At 39.2% G+C, this 23,049-nt stretch overlaps 1 protein-coding gene across 2 annotated transcripts; it reads left to right on the top strand.

Moving 5' to 3' along the window:
* Nucleotides 1–1,039: 1,039 nt before the first annotated feature.
* LOC140843041 (nuclear envelope pore membrane protein POM 121C-like) lies at nucleotides 1,040–21,003 on the top strand. 2 transcript variants are annotated; one of them, XM_073215584.1, is made up of 5 exons: nucleotides 1,040–2,457; nucleotides 4,213–4,540; nucleotides 6,296–6,622; nucleotides 8,374–8,745; nucleotides 20,963–21,003. In XM_073215584.1, exons 1-2 carry the CDS (start codon nucleotides 2,103–2,105, stop codon nucleotides 4,314–4,316), a joined length of 459 nt encoding a protein of 152 aa, XP_073071685.1. In that variant the 5' UTR covers nucleotides 1,040–2,102; the 3' UTR covers nucleotides 4,317–4,540; nucleotides 6,296–6,622; nucleotides 8,374–8,745; nucleotides 20,963–21,003. The 2 variants fall into 2 exon arrangements, with proteins under 2 accessions (XP_073071685.1, XP_073071684.1); XM_073215583.1 differs by lacking the exon at nucleotides 1,040–2,457 and having other exon boundaries at nucleotides 3,078–4,540.
* Nucleotides 21,004–23,049: the final 2,046 nt, after the last annotated feature.

The following is a 23,049-nucleotide window of genomic DNA, read 5'->3' as shown; positions in this document are numbered from 1 at the left end:
GTATGGGGTTAGACAATGATCCATGTTTGCTCCTTTTTTGCATCCATAACTGCCGGCTTTGGAGCTGTGACCCAGCCCACCAGCTGTGGGACCAGGATATCTGGGTTCGGCAGCACCGTGTCAGCGCCCTTCACATCTATGGTGTCAGCAGGCCCCACTGGCAGTGGGGGCTTTGGGACACGCGTGCCTGCCCGCCACAGCAGCCCCACCACTGGCGCATTTGGCTGTGGGTCAGGACAGAGTGAGAGAACTCATCTCAAGAACCCTTTTTGGGGAGCCTTAAAACCGAGCTCCCTGGGTACAGCTGCCCAGAGCACACCCTCTCCCTTCCATGTGGCCAGCATACGCCAGAGCACGTCTGAGATTGCAGGTGAGATTTTGAATGAACTCAGTCTGCAGTGCCAGGTTCTGTTTTACGTGCTGACAGTGTCTCTGCTTTCGGAGCTGTATGCTGTGATGAATATTTAGATGTTATCACAGAAGTTTTCTATAAAGAGCATCAGGTACCAGTGTAACTCATCACCAGAGGATCTATTTAGGTAGTCAGTGGCAGCCTTTCTGAGACAATAGGAAACTGAGAAAATGACTGCAACTTCAGAGTTTGGAGCCGGTACCTCGTCTGGTGTTGAGGATTTTGCAGGCAGAGGAGCAAAGGCATGAAGGCAGAGACAATGTTATATTTTTGTGAGCAGAGAAGAGCCAGTGTGGCTAGAGGTTTAAATAGGCAGATGGGATAAAATGACATTAAGAGACAGGCAGAAAGGAAGATCATTCACGGCTTTTTAAAATGGCTTTTTTGTTTTTAGGTATCAATCTACAATTATCTTAAGAACATTATTTTTATTTGGCCCCGCCCTTCGCATGTACCCTGCACCATCCCCATTAGAGTCACTGTCCATCAGCATAGTAACATGCTGTAGAATCATTACTTGTCTTCTGTGTTTACCCTAGCCCTCCCTGTGCCCCCTCATATTATACATGCTAATAATAATGCCCCCTTTCTTTTTCCATGCCCTTATCCCTCCCTTCCCAACCGTCCTCCTTGGTCCCTGTCCCTTTGGTAATTGTTAGTCCATTCTTGGGTTCTGTGATTCTGGTGCTGTTTTGTTCCTTCAGTTTTTCCTTTGCCCTTATACTCCCAAGATGAGTGAAATCATTTGGTACTTGTCTTTCTCCACCTCACTTATTTGACTGAAGATAATACCCTCTAGCTCCATCCATGTTGTTGCAAATGGTAGAATTTGTTTTCTTCTTATAGCTGAATTATATTCCATTGTGCATATGTATCAAATCGTTTTTATCCATTCGTCTACTAATGGACACTTAGTTTGTTTCCATTTCTTGGCTGTTTTGAATAGTGCTGCGATAAATATAGGGGTGCATCTGTCTTTTTTCGAACTGGGCATCTGTATTCTTGGGGTAATTCCTTGGTGTGGAATTACTGGGTCAAATGGTATTTCTATTTTGAGCTTTTTGAGGAACCTGCATATGGCTTTTCACAATGGTTGAACGAATTTACATTCACAGTGACAGGGTAGGAGGGTTCCGCTTTCTCCACACCTCGCCAACGTTTGCTGTTGTTTGTGTTTTGTATGGCAGCGATCCTTCCTGGTGTGAGCTGATATCACATTGTGGTCTTAATTGGCTTTTTTCTGATGACCAGCGATATGACACATGATTTCATGTGTCTATTGGCCATCTGAATTTCTTCTTTGGAGAACTGTCTGTTTAGCTCCCATGCCCATTTTTTAATTGGAATATTTGCTTTTTGTTTGTTGAGCTGTGTTAGGTCATTATATATTTTGGATGTTGACCCTTAATCAGATCTGTCATTTATAAATATATTCTCCCGTACTGTAGGATGTCATTTTTTTCCATTTATGGTGTTCTTTACTTTACAGAAGCTTTTAAGGTTGATATAGTCCCATTTTTTCATTTTTGGTTTTGTTTCCCTTTCCTTGGGAGATACATTCATGAAGAAGTCGCTCATGTTTATGTCCAAAAGATTTTTGCCTATCTTTGTCTAAGAGTTTTCTGGTTTCATGGCTTACATTCAAGTCTTTGATCCATTTTGAATTTACTTTTGTGTATTGGGTTAGACAATGATCCATGTCTCCACCTTTTTTGCAGCCATCACCTCAGCCTTTGCAGCTATGACCCTGACCACCAGCAGCGGGACCAGTAGGTCAGTGGTCGGCAGCACTACTTTATCACCCATCATATCTGGGGTGTCAGCAGGTCCTGCTGGCAGTGGGGGTTTTGTGATCAGCATGGCTGCCCCGAACAGCAGCTCCACCATCGGGTCATTCGGATTTGGGTCAGGACGGAGTGGCAGAACTGGTCTCAAGAACCCTTTCTGGGGCGCCTTGAATGAGAACTGCCTGGGTGCAGCTGGCCAAAGCACACCCTCTCCCATCCACATGGCCAGCACACCTCAGGACACGTCTGGGATTGCAGGTGAGATTTGGAATGGGCTTGGCCTGCTGTGCCAATCGCTCTTTTAAGTGCTGACACAGTCTCTGCTTTTGGAGCTGGACCCTGTGTTGAAGATTTAGATGTTATCACAGAAGTTATCCATAAAAAGCACCAGGTAGCAGTGTAACTCAAGACTGGAAGTGCTATTTAGGTAGACAGCGGCAGCCTTTTAGAGACAGTAGATAACTGAGGCCATGGCTGCTGTTCCAGAATTGGGAGTAGGGACAGCAGCTGGGGTGAGAACCTTGTAGGCACAGGAGCAATGGCCCAAAGGCAGAGATTAGCTTATGTTTCCATGAGCAGATAAGAGCCAGGTGTGGCTACAGGTTTAAAAAGGAAGGTGAGATAAAATTACATTAAGACACAGGCAGAAAGGAAGATCATTTAGAGCCTTTAAAAAACATTTTTTTTGTTATCAATCTACAATTACCTTAAGAACATTATTTTGATTTGGCTTTCCCCTTCACCAAGTACCCCACACAAACTCCATCAGAGTCACTGTCCATCAGCATAGTAACATGCTGTAGAATCACTACTTATCTTCTGTGTGTAGCTTAGCCCTCCCCATGCCCCCCACATTGTACATGCTAAGCGTAATGCCCCCTTATTTTTCCCTGCCCTTATCCCTCCATTCCCATCCATCCTCCACAGTCCCTTTCCCTTTGTAACTGTTAGTCCATTCTTGGATTCTGTGATTCTGCTGCTGTTTTGTTCCTTCAGTTTTTCCTTTGTTCTTATACTCCAGAGATGAGTGAAATTATTTGGAACTTGTATTTCTCCACCTGGCTTATTTCACTGAGCATAATACCCTGTAGTTCCATCCATGTTGTTGGAAATGGTAGGACTTTTTTTCTTATTATGGCTGAATAATATTCCAGTGTGCATATGTATCACATCTTCTTTATCCATTCATCTACTGATGGACACTTAGGTTGTTTCAATTTCTTGACTGTTGTAAATAGTGCTGTGATAAACATAGGGGTGCATCTGTCTCTTTCAAAATATAGGGGTGCTGTATTCTTAGAGTAAATTCCTAGGAGTGGAATTCCTTGTTCAAATGGTATTTCTATTTTGAGCTTTTTGAGGAACCTCCATATTGCTTTTCACAATGGTTGAACGAATTTACATTCCCACCAACAGTGTAGTAAGGTTCCCCTTTCACCACAACCTTGCCAACATTTCTTGTTGTTTGTCTTTTGGATGGCGGCAATCCTTACTGGTGTGAGGTGACATCTCATTGTGGTTTTAATTTGTATTTGTCTGATGACAAGTGATGTGGTGCATCTCTTAATTTGTCTATTGGCCATCGGATTTTCTTCTTTGGAGAACTGTCTGTTCAGCTCCCCTGCCCATTTTTTAATTGGATTATTTGCTTTTTGTTTGTTGAGCTCTGTTAGCTCATTATATATTTTGGATGTCAACTCTTTATCAGATCTGTCATTTATGAATATATTCTCCCATACTGTAGGATGTCCTTTTCTTATGTTGTTGGTGTTCATTACTTACAGAAGCTTTTAAGCTTGATATAGTACCATTTCTTCATATTTGCTTTTGTTTCCCTTGCCTGGGGAGATACGTTCATGAAGAAGTCACTCATGTTCATGTCCAAGAGATTTTTGCCTGTTTTTGTCTAAGAGTTTTATGATATCATGATTTAAATTCAGGTCTTTGATCCATTTCAAATTTACTTTTGTGTATAGTGTTAGACAGTGATCCATGTTTCCTCCTTTTTTGCAGCCATCACCTCGGCCTTTGCAGCTATGACCCTGACCAGCAGCAGCAGGACCAGTACAACAGGGTTTGGCAGCACTATCTCAGTGCCCTTCACGTCCAGGGTGTGAGCAGGTCCTGCTGGCAGTGGGGGCTTTAGTATGAGCATGGCTGCCCCCCCACAGCAGCTCCACCATTGGGACATTCACCTTTGGGTTAGGACGGAGTGGGAGAACTGGACTCAGGATCCCTTTCTGGGGAGCCTTGAATCTGAACTCCCTGGGTGCAGCTGACCAGAGCACACCCTCTCCCTTCCACATGGCTAGGACGCCTCAGAACACGTCTGGGATTGCAGGTGAGATTCAGAATGGGCTCGGGGTGCATTGCCAGGTGCTGTCTTAAGTGCTGACACAGTCTCTGCTTTCGGAGCTGTATGCTGTGGTGAAGATTTAGATGTTATCACAAAAGTTATCTGTAAACAGCGTCATGAGGTCATGAGGCAGTGTAACTCATCAACCAGAGGAGCTATTTAGATAGACCCCGGCAGCCTTTCTGAGACAATAACAAAGTGAGGCCATGGCTGCATTTCCAGAGCTGGGAGAATGGACAGCAAGTCGGGATGAGAACGTTACCAGCACAGGAGCAAAAGTCCGAAGGCAGAGATGAGCTTATGTTTTCATGAGCAGAGAAGAGCTAGGTGTGGCTAGAGGTTATTAAGGAAAGTGGGATAAAATGACATTAAGAAATAGGCAGAAAGGAAGATCATTCACAGCCGTTCAAATGCTTTTTTTTTTTTTGGTATCTCTGTACAGTTACCTTAAAAACATGTTTATTTGGCTCCCTTCTTCACCAAGTACCCCGCAGAAACCCCGTTAGAGTCACTGTCCATCAGCATAGTAACATGCTGTAGAATCACTGCTTGTCTTCTCTGTGTAGCCTAGCGCTCTCCGTGACCCACCATATACATGCTAATCATAATGTCCTCTTTCTTTTTCCCTGCCCTTATCCCTCCCTACGCATCCTCGTCAGTCCCTTTCCCTTTGGTAACTGTTAGTCCATTCTTGTTTTCTGTGATTCTGCTGCTGTTTTGTTCCTTCAGTTTTTCCTTTGCTCTTATACTCCCGAGATGAGTGAAATCATTTGGTACTCCTCTTTCTCCGCCTCACTTATTTCACTGAACATAATTCCCTCGAGCTCCATCCATGTTGTTGCAAATGGTAGGATTTGTTTTCTTCTTAAGGCTGAATTATATTCCATTGTGCATATGTATCAAATCTTTTTTATCCATTCGTCTACTTATGGACACTTAGTTTGTTTCCATTTATTGGCTGTTTTGAATAGTGCTGTGATAAATATAGGGGTGCATCTGTCTTTTTTTGAACTGGGCATCTGTATTCTTAGGGTAAATTCCTTGGTGTGGAATTACTGGGTCAAATGGTATTTCTATTTTGAGCTTTTTGAGGAACCTCCATATTACTTTTCACAATGGTTGAACGAATTTACATTCCCACCTACAGTGTACGAGGGTTCCCTTTCTCCACAACCTCGCATACATTTGTTGTTTGTGTTTTGTATGGCGGCGATCCTTCCTGGTGTGAGGGATATCTCATTGTGGTCTTAATTGGCATTTCTCTGATGATAAGCGATATGATACATGATTTCATGTGTCTATTGGCCATCTGAATTTCTTCTTTGGAGAACTGTCTGTTTAGCTCCCATGCCCATTTTTTAATTGGAATATTTGCTTTTTGTTTGTTGAGCTGTGTTAGCTCATTATATATTTTGGATGTCGACCTTTAATCAGATCTGTCATTTATGAATATATTCTCCCATACTGTAGGATGTCCTTTTCTTCTGTTGATGGTGTTCTTTACTGTACAGAAGCTTTTAAGCTTGATATAGTCCCATTTTTTCATTTTTGGTTTTGTTTTCCTTTCCTTGGGAGATACGTTCATGAAGAAGTCGCTCATGTTTATGTCCAACAGATTTTTGCCTGTCTTTGTCTAAGAGTTTTCTGGTTTCATGGTTTACATTCAGGTGTTTGATCCATTTCAAATTTACTTTTATGTATTGGGTTAGACAATGATCCATGTCTTCTCCTTTTTTGCAGCCATCACCTCGGCCTTTGCAGCTATGACCCTGACCACCAGCAGCAGGACCAGTAGCTCAGTGTTCGGCGGAACTACTTTATCGCCCATCACGTGTGGGGTGTCAGCAGGCCCCAATGGCAATGGGGGTTTTGTGATCAGCATGGCGGACCCCCACAGGAGCTCCACCACTGGGTCATTTGTATTTGAGTCAGGACGGAGTGGGAGAACTGGTCTCAAGAACCCTTTCTGGGGAGCCTTGAATCCAAACTCCCTGGGTGCAGCTGTCCAGAGCACACCCTCTCCCTTCCACATGGCCAGCACACCTCAGGACATGTCTGGGATTGCAGGTGAGATTTGGAATGGGCTTGGCCTGCTGTGCCAATCGCTCTTTTAAGTGCTGACACAGTCTCTGCTTTTGGAGCTGGACCCTGTGTTGAAGATTTAGATGTTATCACAGAAGTTATCCATAAACAGCACCAGGTAGCAGTGTAACTCATGACTGGAGGAGCTATTTAGGTAGACAGCAGCAGCCTTTTAGAGACAGTAGATAACTGAGGCCATGGCCGCAGTTCCAGATTTGGGAGCAGGGGCAGCAGCTGTTGGGGAGAACCTTGTTGGCACAGGAGCAAAGGCCCAAAGGCAGAGATGAGTTTATGTTTTCATGAGCAGATAAGAGCCAGGTGTGGCTACAGGTTTAAAAAGGAAAGTGAGATAAAATGACATTAAGAGACAGGCAGAAAGGAAGATCATTCTTGGCCTTTTAAAATGTTTTTTTTTTGTTATCAATTTACAATTACCTTAAGAACATTATGTTTATTTGGCTTCCCCCTTTACCAAATACCCCACACAAACTCCATCAGAGTCACTGTCCATCAGCGTAGTAACATGCGGTAGAATCACTACTTATCTTCTGTGTGTAGCCTAGCTCTCCCCATGCCCCCCACATTATACATGCTAAGCATAACGCCCCCTGTCTTTTTCCCTGCCCTTATCCCTCCATTCCCATCCATCCTTCTCAGTCCCTTAGTCTTTGTAACTGTTAGTCCATTCTTGGATTCTGTGATTCTGCTACTGTTTTCTTCCTTCAGTTTTTCCTTTGTTGTTATACTCCAGAGATGAGTGAAATCATTTGGTACTTGTATTTCTCCACCTGGTTTATTTCACTGAGCACAATACCCTGTAGTTCCATCCATGTTGTTGCAAATGGTAGGACTTTTTTTCTTATTATGGCTGAATAATATTCCAGTGTGCATATATATCACATCTTTTTTATCCATCATCTACTGATGGACACTTAGGTTGTTTCAATTTCTTGGCTGTTTTAAATAGTGCTGTGATAAACATAGGGGTGCATCTGTCTCTTTCAAAATATAGGGGTGCTGTATTCTTAGAGTAAATTCCTAGGAGTGGAATTCCTTGTTCAAATGGTATTTCTATTTTGAGCTTTTTGAGGAATCTCCATGTTACTTTTCACAATGATTGAACGAATTTACATTCCCACCAACAGTGTAGTAAGGTTCCCCTTTCACCACAACCTCGTCAACATTTGTTGTTTGTCTTTTGGATGGCGGCAATCCTTCCTGGTGTGAGGTGATATCTCATTGTGGTTTTAATTTGCATTTGTCTGATGACAAGTGATGTGGCGCATCTCTTCATTTGTCTATTGGCCATCGGATTTTCTACTTTGGAGAACTGTGTGTTCAGCTCCCCTGCCCATTTTTTAATTGGATTTGCTTTTTGTTTGTTGAGCTGTGTTAGCTCATTATATATTTTGGATGTCAACTCTTTATCAGATCTGTCATTTATGAATATATTCTCCCATACTGTAGGATGTCCTTTTGTTCTGTTGATGGTGCCCTTAACTGTACAGAAGCTTTTAAGCTTGACATAGTCCCATTTGTTCATTTTTGCTTTTGTTTCCCTTGCCTGGGGAGATACATTCATGAAGAAGTCACTCATGTTTATGTCCAAGAGATTTTTGCCTATTATATCTAAGAGTTTTATGGTTTCATGACTTACATTCAGGTCTCTTATCCATTTCAAATTAACTTTTTCGTATGGGGTTAGACAGTGATCCATGTTTCCTCCTTTTTTGCAGCCACCACCTCGGCCTTTGCAGCTATGACCCTGACCACCAGCAGCGGGACCAGTACAACAGGGTTCGGCAGCACCATCTCAGTGCCCTTCACGTCCAGGGTGTGAGCAGGTCCCACTGGCAGTGTGGGCTTTAGGATGAGCATGGCTCACCCCCACAGCAGCTCCACCACTGGGACATTCAGCTTGGTTCAGGACAGAGTGGGAGAACTGGTCTCAAGAACCCTTTGTGGGGAGGGTTGAATCCGAACTCCCTGCATGCAGCTGGCCAGAGCACACCCTTTGCCTTCCACGTGGCCAGCATGCCTCAGAACACGTCTGTGTTTGCACATCAGATTTGGAATGGGCTTGGTGCCGGAGTCCAGCTCCAGCTGAGGTGTGGGATGGTACTCCTATCACCCATTCCTTAACATTCATATGAATACAATAAAAACACCTTATTCTTTTATAATATTAATTCCACAATTTCAGATGTTTACACCTTTCCTCCTGCATCTACAGGCATGAGGGCCTTGCAGTCCTCTCTATCCTTTATATAATAACACTAAATCTGCACTTACTACCTTACTATTAATATAGTAATATTTTATAAATTTATCATAAACTTTTATATATGGGGTATTTGTAAATATAAATTTTATTTTGCTCATAAATTCTTTCTATGAGGGGGTTATCAGAGGTGTCTTCTAATATTATAAGCAACATAAGGGGGGCCCTGGGCAGTGGGGACTATTAATCTTTATTACTTTGCTGTTTCACATAAGTTTCTTGGGAGAATGGGTTTTTCCATGGCCTAGGTTCCCATAACTCCTTCTCTGCCAATATTCTAAAGAAATCCCAGTTAGTCATGTTTGAATTGTTACAAAGGGGAGGACAAACTGCATCTAGTTTTAAGAGAGGCCCAGGCTGTTCTGCCTCACTTATTTGCGGCAGTCTGCCTGGAACAGTTAGTTGGTCCCATAACATTGCTTTCATTTCTGAAATTGCTGCTTTGGTTAATATTTTGGGTTATGTTATTTACTAAGGATGAATAAATCTTAAGTACATAAGATTTCCCATATATGAACCCAATCACCAACATCATAACTGTAAAAATAAGTGCGGGAATTAGCAGGGGCCAGCTGTGAGGTTTCCTGTTTTCAGGATTCCTCCTCGTGCCTGGACCTTGTCAAACAGCATGAGCAGCATGGCCTGGGCCATCTCCCCCTTTTTTATTTTTTGCAGCTAATTGAAGCATCTTCAATTTCAAATGGGTTATTCATATTCTTTTGCTCAGCAGTTGGATGAAGACTGGGAAAAGGAGTAGAAGGGAGAGTATAATTAATGCTGACATTCTGAAATTTATAAAAAAGGGAAACCAAGCAGTATGGGTAGTATACAGTCGCAGGGTAGCCAGGAAAGAATTAGCAACTTTAGGAGCTGTGGCTGAGGATACATGAGTTTCACTAATAGCTCTTATCTTTTTGTGTAAATTGGCCATATTTAAAGAAGTATTAGAATTATCAAAAATGCCTAATAAATGATTTTTCACACTGTCCCAAGAAGTTTTGGTGGAATTATATAAGTAGGGAGTCATGCAAATTTATTATACTGACTGTAACATGTGGTGATCAAGCGGGTTTTTAAATTTTGGACTTGATTTTCTACATACAGCAGGGTTTTTTCTAAAACAGTAATTCATGCCTCAATTTTTAAATTAATCTGCTCTTGTAAATATAAAGCTACTGAAACATTTTTGCTTAAAGTGTCTATGTAGTTGGGTGTGTGGATTTCTTGTACTAAAGCTGTAGGGGATAATGCAAATGAGCTGATGAGTGTAATTAATGCAGTGATTCCTAATATTAAGGCAGCTACAAACTGCTTTGGGTGGCTTAAAGCATAATTAATAAACTGAAGAACTTGTATTTCTGGGTCATTATACTAGGGCTCTTTTAAAACTACAGGAAGAATAACGTAAGAAGGCTGATGTACAAGCATAAAAACATTAGGACCGTAAATAGGGTCTCTTTAAGGGCATTAACTTTAGACTTTAATTTTTGATCAATAAACTTTTGAGTGGCTAAAGCCAATGATACATTTTTAGACAACTAATCAGTAAGTGGCAGTGTGGGTCTCTTGTACTAGGGCTACAGCTGAAAAAGAAAGGGAAGTTGCTAAGGTAATGAGTGCAGCAATACCAAGAATAAAAGTTGCCACAAAACGCTTTCCCAAAGTAAGAGAGTGCTGGTACCACGAAGTGCTTGTAGCCCATAATCATTAAACTACATAGAGTTTAAAGCAACAGAAATTATCAAATATGGGGGATGGTACACAATAAAAATGACTTTTGCATTAGGTTTTACAAAAATACGAGTACAATTATTACAATTTATGATGAATTTATCTATAATTTTGCTAATATTTATAGATATATAATTTTGAAATAGCAAAAAGGCATATAAAGTTAACAAACAGGCTTGAAATTGATAAACAGCTTTTTTTGTGGGTCTATGCAGTGTTGCTGGTCTGACAGAAGCTGCAACTCGCCATAATTCAGACTGTAGGAAAGATTTTTCATTTAGAGATATAGTTAATGTGGGTGGGACCTAAGCATAGCAATAAACAGAGTTTTACGAGTAATAGGCAAACCCTGAAGGCGATCTACAGCTTCAGCTTTCTCCGTCAGCTTCTTTATTTGGTCTCAGGTCAGAGGGTCACTTCCTGGAGTTGATCTTGCTAATCGCTGCTGCTGCGGGGGGAAAACTTGGTCGCGACTGCCGAGCTTTTCGGGAATCTTGCAGAGCGAGGTTCTATAAATGCTGTGCTAGAAGTTCTTCAAGGTTTTTCTTGGGCGGGGACTTTCACTTCATCTCAGGAAGTTGTGTGGGGGAGGAGGTGGTGGTTGAGACTTGTCTGATGAGTTTGTCTGGTACCCACACGGGTGTATCTGGGTCCTGTTTAAAAATACAAGCATATCCAGGTTATTAAAATATCAGGCTCTTTCTATTGCCCTGTAAGCAGGTGTCTTTATTTTGCTAAAGGTTTGGAATTAATTGAAGACAAAAAGCCACAAAATCATTTTCTTTAGTTTACTTAATCTTATGTAACCAATACCTGTTCTGCTAAAATCTATTTCTTTACTAATTTAGAAATAATTAGTGACTATAAATGACAGCAAACTTATAAATGATGATGTTTAAAGATTTGATAAGAGCTTACTATAGGACAATTGACATAAGAAAATTTGGATACTTTTGTAACATAAAACATTTAGTTATAAGGTTTAGCACTATCTTCTTTGACAGTGTTTTCCAGGTAAATATATATTAGATAAATAAGCCAAATTAGCCAAATATTTTTTCAATAAGAAAAAAAATTCCTCTGACATGTTCCAGGGGCCCTCTGGAAAATATCAGAGTTAACTAGAGGTAAAAGCACTTTCTTAAAATCTGATTTTGGTAAGCTGTCAGAAAAATTTTAAGGCACTTGCCTAAACAGCCTAAATAAAATTATGTTACTATGAAACAATACTTATCTATTTAACTAGAATGGCAAGAAAAGATTTCAAGGCAAATACAAAAGGCTACACAGTTGTTAGTAAAATTTAGCTTTTAGTTCTTTTAATATTAAGATCTTATTTTAAGTACTTTAGATAATTTATTGAAATTTTAAGCATGAGAAACTACTTTGATAAAACAAAAAACTTTTTGCAATTTTTTAACATTAAAGCAGACTAATAATTAAAACAAACTTTGTCCTTATAGCTAAGAACAAAATTTTAATTTTGCTGTGTGCCTGATATCAAGACTCATTTGCTTTAATTTTATATAGTATGACCATACTAATTTTTCCACAAAATTTCTATTGCTGTTTGTAGGTATACACACTGTAACACACAATTATTAAGATGTTTACCTGCTACACTTAGTTTACTTATTCTTAACAACTATGCTAGATTACTCACAAAACTTTTACCAAAACAATAGACAAGGTTAAGCCTCTCTTTAAGCATTTTTTCTTGAAAGATTTAACACATAAATTAGCTTCAATGACCTTAGGCAGCTGATGACCATAAGGACATGTCTGTTTCAGTTTAACTTAAATTAGCATTAATGCTTAATATCTTTTATTAGAATTTTCTGAAAGTTTTAGAATGCCCAACTTTTACAAGCACTTGTCTTTAAATCAATTGTTATTAATACCACCTGGAGATTAAAAAAATACATTTTTTACACACTTAGACACATAAACATACAGATTGAGACACAATGACTACAGTTAGCAACACTTCACAAAAGAACATATACACAGACAAACTGACACAAAGACTTGAGTTACTAATATTTAATTGCCTTCTTTCTTTTTAGTTTGCTCGATTATAGATATTTTGGAATCTGGAGGCTTTTTAACTAGTTGAGCAGCACCTGTTCTAAAAGGATTATATTGGGCTGCATTTTCTCCTAAATTTCCTTCTTTTATGGAGTTAATTTTTCAGCATAAAGGGGAGCAGAGGCCAGCATCACTTGAAGTTTTGCTACAGTGAGGAGTGCTGTTACCCATCTACCGGATAAGGCCTCAACTAATGTCAAAGTGTAAGGTGCTAAGAGACCATGGTTTTTGCAGGCAACCTTTAATTTTTTAAAATAATTTATATGAGATGGGCTCCCAGGAGATGCTTTTATTGTTAAATTCTCCTCCAAAAATAATTAGGTAACACACAAATTCTATGTTTCCTTCTTGTTCTGCTTGCTTTAAGGCAGCCCTTACTCCGGTAGGAGTCTTTTGATCAAATCTGGGAGGAGGAGGCTGGAATGGTGGTGGTCTCTGAGTTTTACTAATAGGAGTAGACTCAGAAGGTCTTACAAAGGGATTCTTGGAGGAAGGGTTTTTCTTTAAAGTAGGGGCAATTAATTTAGGTGGATAATTTTCATTATTATATTTGGCAGCTTCCTCCTCCAAATCTGTGTGATCTGTGGGTCAGGAATATTACCATCATCTGGAGGAGCTGATGCCAGCATGACTTTAGGTGTTGTTTGTTTCTCCTTTTTGGTAACTAAAGGAGTATCCTCATCAGCTTCCCCAAGGGGATCTTCCTTTTTGTCTTTTATTTCATTAGTGCCATATCCTTTCCTATTACCTTTTGTTTTCTGCCTGTTGCCTTCCTCTTGAGACCTAGAGTTGGATGGTTTTTATGGGAGGGTCTCTACCTGCTGTTTAGGTTTTAAAACCTCTTTGATTAAATTCCACAATGCAAAGGCATCTGTAGGGACCTTCTCAGGTCCATGGCTGGCATAATATTCCCTTTTCTCTTCTCCAACCTTCTGCCAGGTTGTGAGACTCACTGTGCCTTGGTCAGGAAACCAAGGACAACATTCCTGGACAAAATGTAAGAATTTTGCTAATTGTCTATTGGTGGCTTTTATACTTCTACCTACAAGCATATGCATTAAAACTTTGATAAAGAGTCCTCTTTCTTTAGACTCAGTATGGCCCATGGCTTCTCAAAGTTCTGACATATCTGCCCTTTCTCACCCTGCCTTCCTTCACAGAGGGGTCTCGAGCACCCTGAGCAGAATCCTATCTGTCCCTGCAAATGCCATAGTATAAAGAGCTTACCTTCGTGCCCCACCATGGGCGCCACTTGCCAGAGTCCAGCTCCAGCCGAGGTGTGGGTCACAAAGGAAAGGACAGCGTCGGCAAGTGAGATGAATGAGGAGATGAAACACCCAATTAAAGTTGTAACATTTCCTGACATCAAGCGGCAGGATCTTTATTTTAATATCTTTTTAAGGTTTACATAATGTTAAACATTTTTTAATCATGAATAATACAATCCTTTTTCTGTCAGTTTACATAATGTCAGCTTATTACCCTTAAGTAAATATCATTTCTTCTAATAGTAGCCATTTAACATTTAATTTTTAACTTTCCCCTAGTCTATTGTGATTAGTAATTCATGATAGCTACGTGCTAGGTGCTAAACAGAAAATGGCGTAAGACAGCATGTGGGTTAAGCGTGTGGGCTACGATTTTTACTTTAAGTGTATAAGATTATATAGACTTTTAGATATGTGTCTAAGGCTATATAAAGTTTAAGCAGGTTATATAAAATGCAAGCTATATGTCTTTTGGTTATTAAGTGTAACTATATTATTAATTAAATCCTATCCTACACATGTGGGTTGAGACTGACATCTAAAATCTAGGGACAGTACTCCTATCACCCATTCCTTAACATTCCTATGATAATAATGTAAAGTTATGCTCTTTATAGTCTGTACCAGCAGTTCTCAAAGTGGCCTGTGAATCCTGGGGAACTCCACGGCCCTTTCAAGGGACACACTGGGGTCAAAATTATTCTCACCAAATGCTATGGTGTTACCCTCCCTTTTCACTCTCACTCTCTCAAGACTAGGAGTGGAGTTTACTAATGGGTGTGACAGTTCAACAAATTAGATGCAGAAGCAGGTAAGAATCCAGCTGTCTTTGATTAAGGCAGGCACTGAAGAGATTCCCAAGTATGGAAGGATGCCACTCTTCTTACTAAATTGGTTTGGTACACATGGCTATTTTTCAACAAAAATGCCTTCATATTTATTTTTAACTGAATTTATAAATATTTTTTAAATGTCTCAGTTTTAATTTCCCATACAGTAAATACCATTTATATATATAGCTGACAGAAAGAAAAGCTCCTTGGGTCAGCTTGAGAACCATAGGAGCAGAAATTAAATTTTAATACAGAATTTATTCTGAGTCATATATACATGTACATTATTTTAAATAAGAAGATACTGGCTTGGGGTTGGAGAGAGAGGGAAATGATCCAATTACCTAAGGTAACTGAGTTTTTGTATCACCAGAGGTAGTAAAATCATGGTAGGGAGGATGGAGCAGCTGATTGCGAGGTAATAGCAAAATTAAATTGACTATCCCCAAAGCCAATCAAGGGATAGAGAAAAAGTATAGAATCTGATACCTAATATATAAAGAATGAAGGAGGAGAAATAGAAAAGAACCTTTAGATTGTGTTTGTAACAGCATACTAAGTGAGTTAAGTTAGACTCTTAGATAGTAAGGAAAGTAACCTGGAATCTTTGGTAACCACGAATCTAAAGCCTGAAATGGCAATAAGTACATACCTATCGATAATCACTCTAAATGTAAATGGAATGAATGCACCAATCAAAAGACATAGAGTTACTGAATGGATTAAAAAAACAAGACCCATCTATATGCTGCTTACAAGAGACTCACCCCAAACCCAAAGACATGCACAGACTAAAAGTCAAGGGATGGAAAAAGATATTTCATGCAAACAATAGGGAGAAAAAAGCAGGAGTTGCAGTACTAGTATCAGACAAAATAGACTTCAAAACAAAGAAAGTAATAAGAGATAAAGACGGACATTACATAATGATAAAGGGCCTGGTCCAACAAGAGGATATAACCATTATAAATATATATGCACCCAACACAGGAGTACCAGCATATGTGAAACAAATACTAACAGAACTAAAGGAGGAAATAGACTGCAATGCATTCATTTTAGGAGACTTCAACACACCATTCACTCCAAAGGACAGATCCATCAGACAGAAAATAAGTAAGGACACAGAGGCACGGAACAACACACTAGAACAGATGGACCTAATAGACATCTATAGAACTCTACACCCAAAACCAACAGGATACGCATTCTTCTCAAGTGCACATGGAACATTCTTCAGAATAGACCACATACTAGGCCACAAAAAGAGCCTCAGTAAATTCAAAAAGATTGAAATCCTACCAACCAACTTTCCAGACCACAAAGGTATAAAACTAGAAATAAATTGTACCAAGAAAGCAAAAAGACTCACAAACACATGGAGGCTTAACAACACGCTTCTAAATAGTCAATGGATCAATGACTTAATTAAAATGGAAATCCAGCAATATATGGAAATAAATGACAATGACAACAACAACAACACAAGGCCCCAACTTCTGTGGGACGCAGTGAAAGCAGTCTTAAGAGGAAAGTATATAGCAATCCAGGCATATTTAAAGAAGGAAGAACAAACCCAAATAAATAGTCTAACATCACAGTTATCAAAAATTGGAAAAAGAACAAATGAGGCCTAAAGTCAGCAGAAGGAGGGACATAATAAAGATCAGAGAAGAAATAAATAAAATTGAGAAGAATAAAACAATAGAAAAAAATCAATGAAACCAAGAGCTGGTTCTTTGAGAAAAGAAACAAAATAGACAAGCCTCTAGCCAGACTTATTAAGAGAAAAAGAGTCAACGTACATCAACAGAATTAGAAATGAGAAAGGAAAAATCACGACAGACCCCACAGAAATACAAGGAACTATTAGAGACTACTATGAAAACCTATACGCTAAAAAGCTGGAAAACGTAGGAGAAATGGACAACCTCTTAGAAAAATACAACCTTCCCAGACTGACCCAGAAAGAAACAGAAAATCTAAACAGACCAATTACCAACAACGAAATTGAATCGGTAATCAAAAAACTACCCAAGAACAAAACCCCCGGGCCAGATGGATTTACCTCGGAATTTTATCAGACATACAGAGAAGACATAATACCCATTCTCCTTAAAAGTTTTCCAAAAAATAGAAGAGGAGAGAACATTCCCAAACTCACTCTATGAAGCCAGCACCACCCTAATATCAAAACCAGGCAAAGATGCGACCAAAAGAGAAAACTAGAGACCAATATCCCTGATGAACGTAGATGCAAAAATACTCAGTAAAATATTAGCAAACCAAATTCAACAATATATCAAAAGGATCATACACCACGTCCAAGTGGGATTCATCCCAGGGATGCAAGGATGGTACAACATTCGAAAATCCATCAACATCATCCACCACATCAACAAAAAGAAAGACAAAAACCACATGATCATCTCCATAGACAATGAAAAAGCATTCGACGAAAGTCAACATCCAATCATAATAAAAACTCTCAGCAAAATGGGTATAGAGGGCAAGTACCTCAACATAATACAGGCAATATACGATAAATCCACAGCCAACATCATACTTAACAGCGAGAAGCTGAAAGCTTTTCCTCTGAGATCGGGGACAAGACAGGGATGCCCACTCTCCCCACTGTTATTTAACATAGTACTGGAGGTCCTAGCCACGGCAGTTAGACAAAACAAAGAAATACAAGGAATCCAGATTGGTAAAGAAGAAGTTAAACTGTCACTATTTGCAGATGACACGATATTGTACATAAAAAACCATAAAGACTCCACTCCAAAACTACTAGAACTGATATCAGAATACAGCAAAGTTGCAGGATACAAAATTAACATAAAGAAATCTGTGGGTTTCCTATACACTAACAATGAACCAATAGAGAAATCAGGAAAACAATTCCATTCACAATTGCATCAAAAAGAATAAAATACCTAGGAATAAACCTAACCAAAGAAGTGAAAGACCTATACCCTGAAAACTATAAGACACTCTTAAGAGAAGTTAAAGAGGACACTAACAAATGGAAAATCATCCCATGCTCTTGGCTAGGAAGAATTAATATCATCAAAATGGCCATCCTGCCAAAAGCAATATACAGATTTGACGCAATCCCTATCAAATTACCAACATTCTTCAACGAACTGGAACAAATAGTTCAAAAATTCATATGGATACACCAAAGACCCCGAATAGCCAAAGCAATCCTGAGAAGGAAGAATAAAGTAGGAGGGATCTTGCTCCCCAACTTCAAGCTCTACTACAAAGCCACAGTAATGAAGACAGTTTGGTATTGGCACAAGAACAGAGCCACAGACCAGTGGAACAGATTAGAGACTCCAGACATTAACCCAAACATATATGGTCAATTAATATATGACAAAGGAGCCATGGACATACAATGGGGAAATGACAGTCTCTTCAACAGATAGTGCTGGCAGAACTGGACAGCTACATGTAAGAGAATGAAACTGGATCACTGTCTAACCCCATACACAAAACTAAATTCAAAATGTATGAAAGACCTGAATGTAAGTCATGAAACCATAAAACTCTTAGAAAAAAACATAGGCAAAAATCTCTTGGATGTGAACATTAGTGACTTCTTCATGAATATATCTCCCCGGGCAAGGAAAACAAAAGCAAAAATGAACAAGTGGGACTATATCAAGCTGAAAAGCTTCTGTACAGCAAAGGACACCATCAATAGAACAAAAAGGTACCCTACAGTATGGAAGAATATTTCCTAAATGACAGATCTGATAAAGTGTTGACATCCAAAATATATAAAGAGCTCATGCTCCTCAACAAACAAAAAGCAAATAATCCAATTAAAAAATGGGCAGAGGACCTGAACAGACGCTTCTCCAAAGAAGAAATTCAGATGGCCAATAGACACATGAAAAGATGCACCACATCGCTAGTTATCAGAGAAATGCAAATTAAAACCACAATGAGAGAGATATCACCTCACACCAGTAAGGATCGCCACCATCCAAAAGACAAACAACAAATGTTGGCGAGGTTGCAGAGAAAGGGGAACCCTCCTACACTGCTGGTGGGAATGTAAATTAGTTCAACCATTATGGAAAGCAATATGGAGGTTCCTCAAAATGCTCAAAATAGACTTACCATTTGACCCAGGAATTCCACTTCTAGGAATTTACCCTAAGGATGCAGCACCCCAGGTTGAAAAAGACAGATGGACCCCTGTTTATCGCAGCACTATTTACTATAGCCAAGAAATGGAAGCAACCTAAGTGTCCATCAGTAGATGAATGGATAAAGAAGATGAGGTACATATACACAATGGAATATTATTCAGCCGTAAGAAGAAAACAAATCCTACCATTTGCATCAACATGGATGGAGCTAGAGGGTATTATGCTCAGTGAAATAAGCCAAGCAGAGAAAAACAAATACCAAATGATTTCACTCATCTGTGGAGTATAAGAACAAAAGAAAAACTGAAGGAACAAAACAGCAGCAGTATCACAGAACCCAAGAATGGACTAACAGTTACCAAAGGGAAAGAGATGGGAGAATGGGAGGGTAGGGAGGGATAAGGGCAGGGAAGAAGAAAGGGGGTATTATGATTAGCATGTATAATGTGGGGGGTGGGGGAAAGAGGAGGGCTTTGCAACAGAGAGAAGACAAGTAGTGATTCTACAATATCTTACTATGCTGATGGACAATGACTGTAATGGGGTTTGTGGGGGGAACTTGGGGTAAGGGAGAGCCTAGTAAACTTAATGTTCTTCAAAAAAATAATAATAATCTCATTTATCACTGAATTGGCACATCTTATTATTATTTGAGCATGTAATAGTGATTTTATATCAGTGGTGTCACTTCTCTGCCAGAGGTCCCTTGAGTTAAAATCAAATTGGCTGTTGTACATGTGGCCTCTGCCATGTCCTGGCACAGCCTGGTGCCAGCAGGGATGTGCCTGTGGGCGAGATGAACATTTTGGAGACAGTGGAATGTAACAAAGCACCTCAGCCTCTCTAGAAAGAGGAATGTTATCCTGCACTTTTCTCTTATTTCTGTTGAAGTATCTTTTCCTTTTATGAGAAAATATAAACATGGTTTGCATGCATTAAAAAAAAAGAAAACTCCTATGCTGGAAAGGACATTAGCTAAATAAAATATTTAGGTTCTTAGGTTTATTAATTTGGAACAGACATCAAGGCTAGATTATTAGCTGTTACTTAGCTGTTAGCTATGTGACTTGAGGAATATCAACTTCTCTTGAGTCTTGATTTTCTTGTATGTAAAGTAAGAATTATGATTCCCATCACATAGGGTTATTGTAATGAATGTAAGTAATACAAGCTTTGGTTTCATATATTAGGAATTAACAGCGAGTATAATAATGAGCCTATGATATTGGTACTTTATATTATACTCTCTAAAATATTTGGTCAAAGAAAAAGTTAATATATTCTTTTGCAGTCTGGTAGAAGTGGAAAGACAATTCCAGAATTAGAAAAAACCACTGGTTTAATGAAAAAAGTAGTTGAAAAAGTCCAAAGGGAAAATGAACAATTGAAAAAAGCATCAGGAATAATAACCAGTGAAAAAATGGCTAATATTGTGATGGAAAGTGAAAAGTTGAAGGTAATATTTAAAATATGATCATGGGGTAGAATGTTTTACCACTGTAATTTGTATTAGTTTTTTAGGAAAATTTTAAATGTACTGCATAAAATTGTTTTAATGGATGCAATAGATAGTTTACACTACAGAGAAACAACTTCAATGGAGACAAGGCTAAGAGTAATTAGAGTAACTCCACTTGGTCATAGTATTTGAAGATCAATGGTTCTCCCTCTGGCAACATAACATAATGACGTGTGCCTTTTTTCAAAAATGCAGATGCCTACACACCCACTTCTGAGATTGATTAGATTCTTTTGGGATATTGTGATTTTTTTTAAGTCATCACTTTATTCTAATGTGTAGCCAAGGTGGGGAATGTTTACTTCAGATGACTGGTATTAAAGGGAAGACTTTAATTCTATCAAATATGGGCTCTAAAACTATTTGGAAATAAGTTTAGTGAGTTTACAAGGTCATCTTTTATTTCATTTCGATAATGTATAGTTTTTACTACTAGGCTGAAGTGGAACAAGTCAAAGCTCTCCTGGGACGTCAGCTGAGCGTGCACCGTCATTCCACAAACAAAGGCAAAGAGAAAATTGTTGCTGAAAACGAAAGGCTTCGTAAAGAACTTAACAAAGTATGACTTTCATTGCTAATTATTACTTTTTATTTTAACTAACACATCTTATAAAAACTGAATGAAAAGTGATGAGAGTGTCTATTCAAAGTAGATAGTAAAAGAGATTTAGAAAGTTTGTGATTCTGCTTGCCACTTTCACCATGAGGTACCTTGAAAATAAAAAATTAATGAATTGAGAGCCAGTAAATGTAGAGGCTACACGGTTGGGATTCAAATCCTAGCTCTGTTACTTGTCAGCTGTGGGAACTAGGGCCAGCTGCTAGCCCCTCTCCATCCCCCCATTTCCTCATCTATAACATCGGGAAGTGAGGTAATATTGGTGCACATGACTTAGAGCAATGTTTGATGTACAGAAAGGAGTATGTGAAACTTTTTGTTAAACAGTAAGATTCCTTTCTATTTAACGGGCAAAAATATATTCCTTGCCCCAGACAATGGGTAGTGGGTGGTGGTATTTATATGGATGATGCAGTGAATAAATTGAAATTAATATTTTTAAACTAGTTACTATACAATAGTATCTAAATATACTGTGAGGCCAGAGTGATACTTTGCTTTGGATATGGATGTTTAATAGTGGCAATAATTTATGATACTTACACATAGTTTATGTTTATGGATAGGTCTCTCAAGTTTTAGAGTCAAAACATTTTGAAATGTGTAAAGACAAACTATCTCTATCTCATTATTCTATAAATATTACAAAGATGACTAATGTAAAGAAACCAAGTGACAAACTTAAAATAACTACTAGAGTAAAATACTTGTAAATATATTTTTCTATCCTCATTTATATGATTGGTGGTTCTAATATCATATTGCTGTTTGAGAGTAAAGGAAATGTTGGATTTTTATTGCAGTTTTAATCAGCACTTAGAGTTTATTTTTGTTTTCTAATTTCTAGCAATAATTTTGAATATATTGCACCTATGAGAGTATTATGTTTCACCATAGTACACTAATTGGCTCCTAATGATAGGAAACTGAAGCTGCAGAGAACCTGCCGATAGCCAGGAATAGAGATATTGAATGAGAAGATGACAGTCCAACTAGAAGAGACTGGTAAGAGGTTACAGTCAGCGGAACGCAGAAGTCCACAGCTTGAAGGTGCTGACAGCAAGAGCTGGAAATCTAGTGTTGTTACAAGGTAGGAACAAATAGTTTAAACTCGCACAAAGTTGAATCAGATCTAATTCTGCCATTATTGTTTTGAAAAGACTATGACACTGTTCTGATTAACTTAGCTCTTTCCCGATGAACTGTTTGGTTGGTGATTTTTCCTTTCCTCGCATCATCAAAGTCTTTACCTTCCTTAAAATGTCTAAGGAACTTAGGTGGCAGGGCACGGGACAGAGCAGAGCAGAGGCTGGGCTCTGGGCGTTAGAGCTGGGTGGGCAGCACGAAGCTGCTGTCAGCCATGAGCTTGGACTGATGGTGCCCAGCTTCTCCTACCTGCTCTTTTTTTCCAGCTACAACTCGACTTCTTCATTGTGTTCATTTTCTACCTCAAGTATTAGCCAGGCACAGTTAAGATGTCTTGTCACAACCCGCGCCATAGTAGATCTGGGCCGCGCTGCAATTGGCAGTTACATTCTGGGCAACATGTTCTTCAAAGAGTCCCGACGGATGAATTCAGCAACAGCTCTAGTGTCTTCCTGGCCTCTGTGTTCTGGCACTAGATTTTCTCCACTCCATGAGCCATTTCTACAAATACATGTGACTGCCTTTCCCATAAACTGTGGCTATGGAAGGGGTGATGGGAATTCATGAGTAAGCATTCATACATTCACTGCCACTATCACGAGTAGGTTAACATGACTCTGATAAGTCAGTAAAAGGCTTTGGTGTCATTCTCATTTCCAGACTGCTCAGCAGCTGCTTCAAGGAGTATAGAAGCCAGAGAGCAAGGAGATTGTGCTATGTCCTTTCCCGTTAAAGTTATCCTGCATGAAGTAACACCT

Source organism: Manis javanica, chromosome 10 (genome assembly GCF_040802235.1).
Source record: "Manis javanica isolate MJ-LG chromosome 10, MJ_LKY, whole genome shotgun sequence".
NCBI lineage: Eukaryota > Metazoa > Chordata > Mammalia > Pholidota > Manidae > Manis > Manis javanica.
The sequence above is the reverse complement of the archived record's forward strand: the minus strand, read 5'-3'. Positions and strand labels throughout refer to the sequence as shown.

Coding starts and splice junctions, on each gene's coding strand:
- LOC140843041 (XM_073215583.1), top strand. CDS start 4,504: ATGGCTAGGACGCCTCAGAACACGTCTGGGATTGCAG. Junction 4,541..6,295: donor GAACACGTCTGGGATTGCAG/GTGAGATTCAGA, acceptor CCTTTTTTGCAG/CCATCACCTCGGCCTTTGCA. Junction 6,623..8,373: donor GGACATGTCTGGGATTGCAG/GTGAGATTTGGA, acceptor CCTTTTTTGCAG/CCACCACCTCGGCCTTTGCA.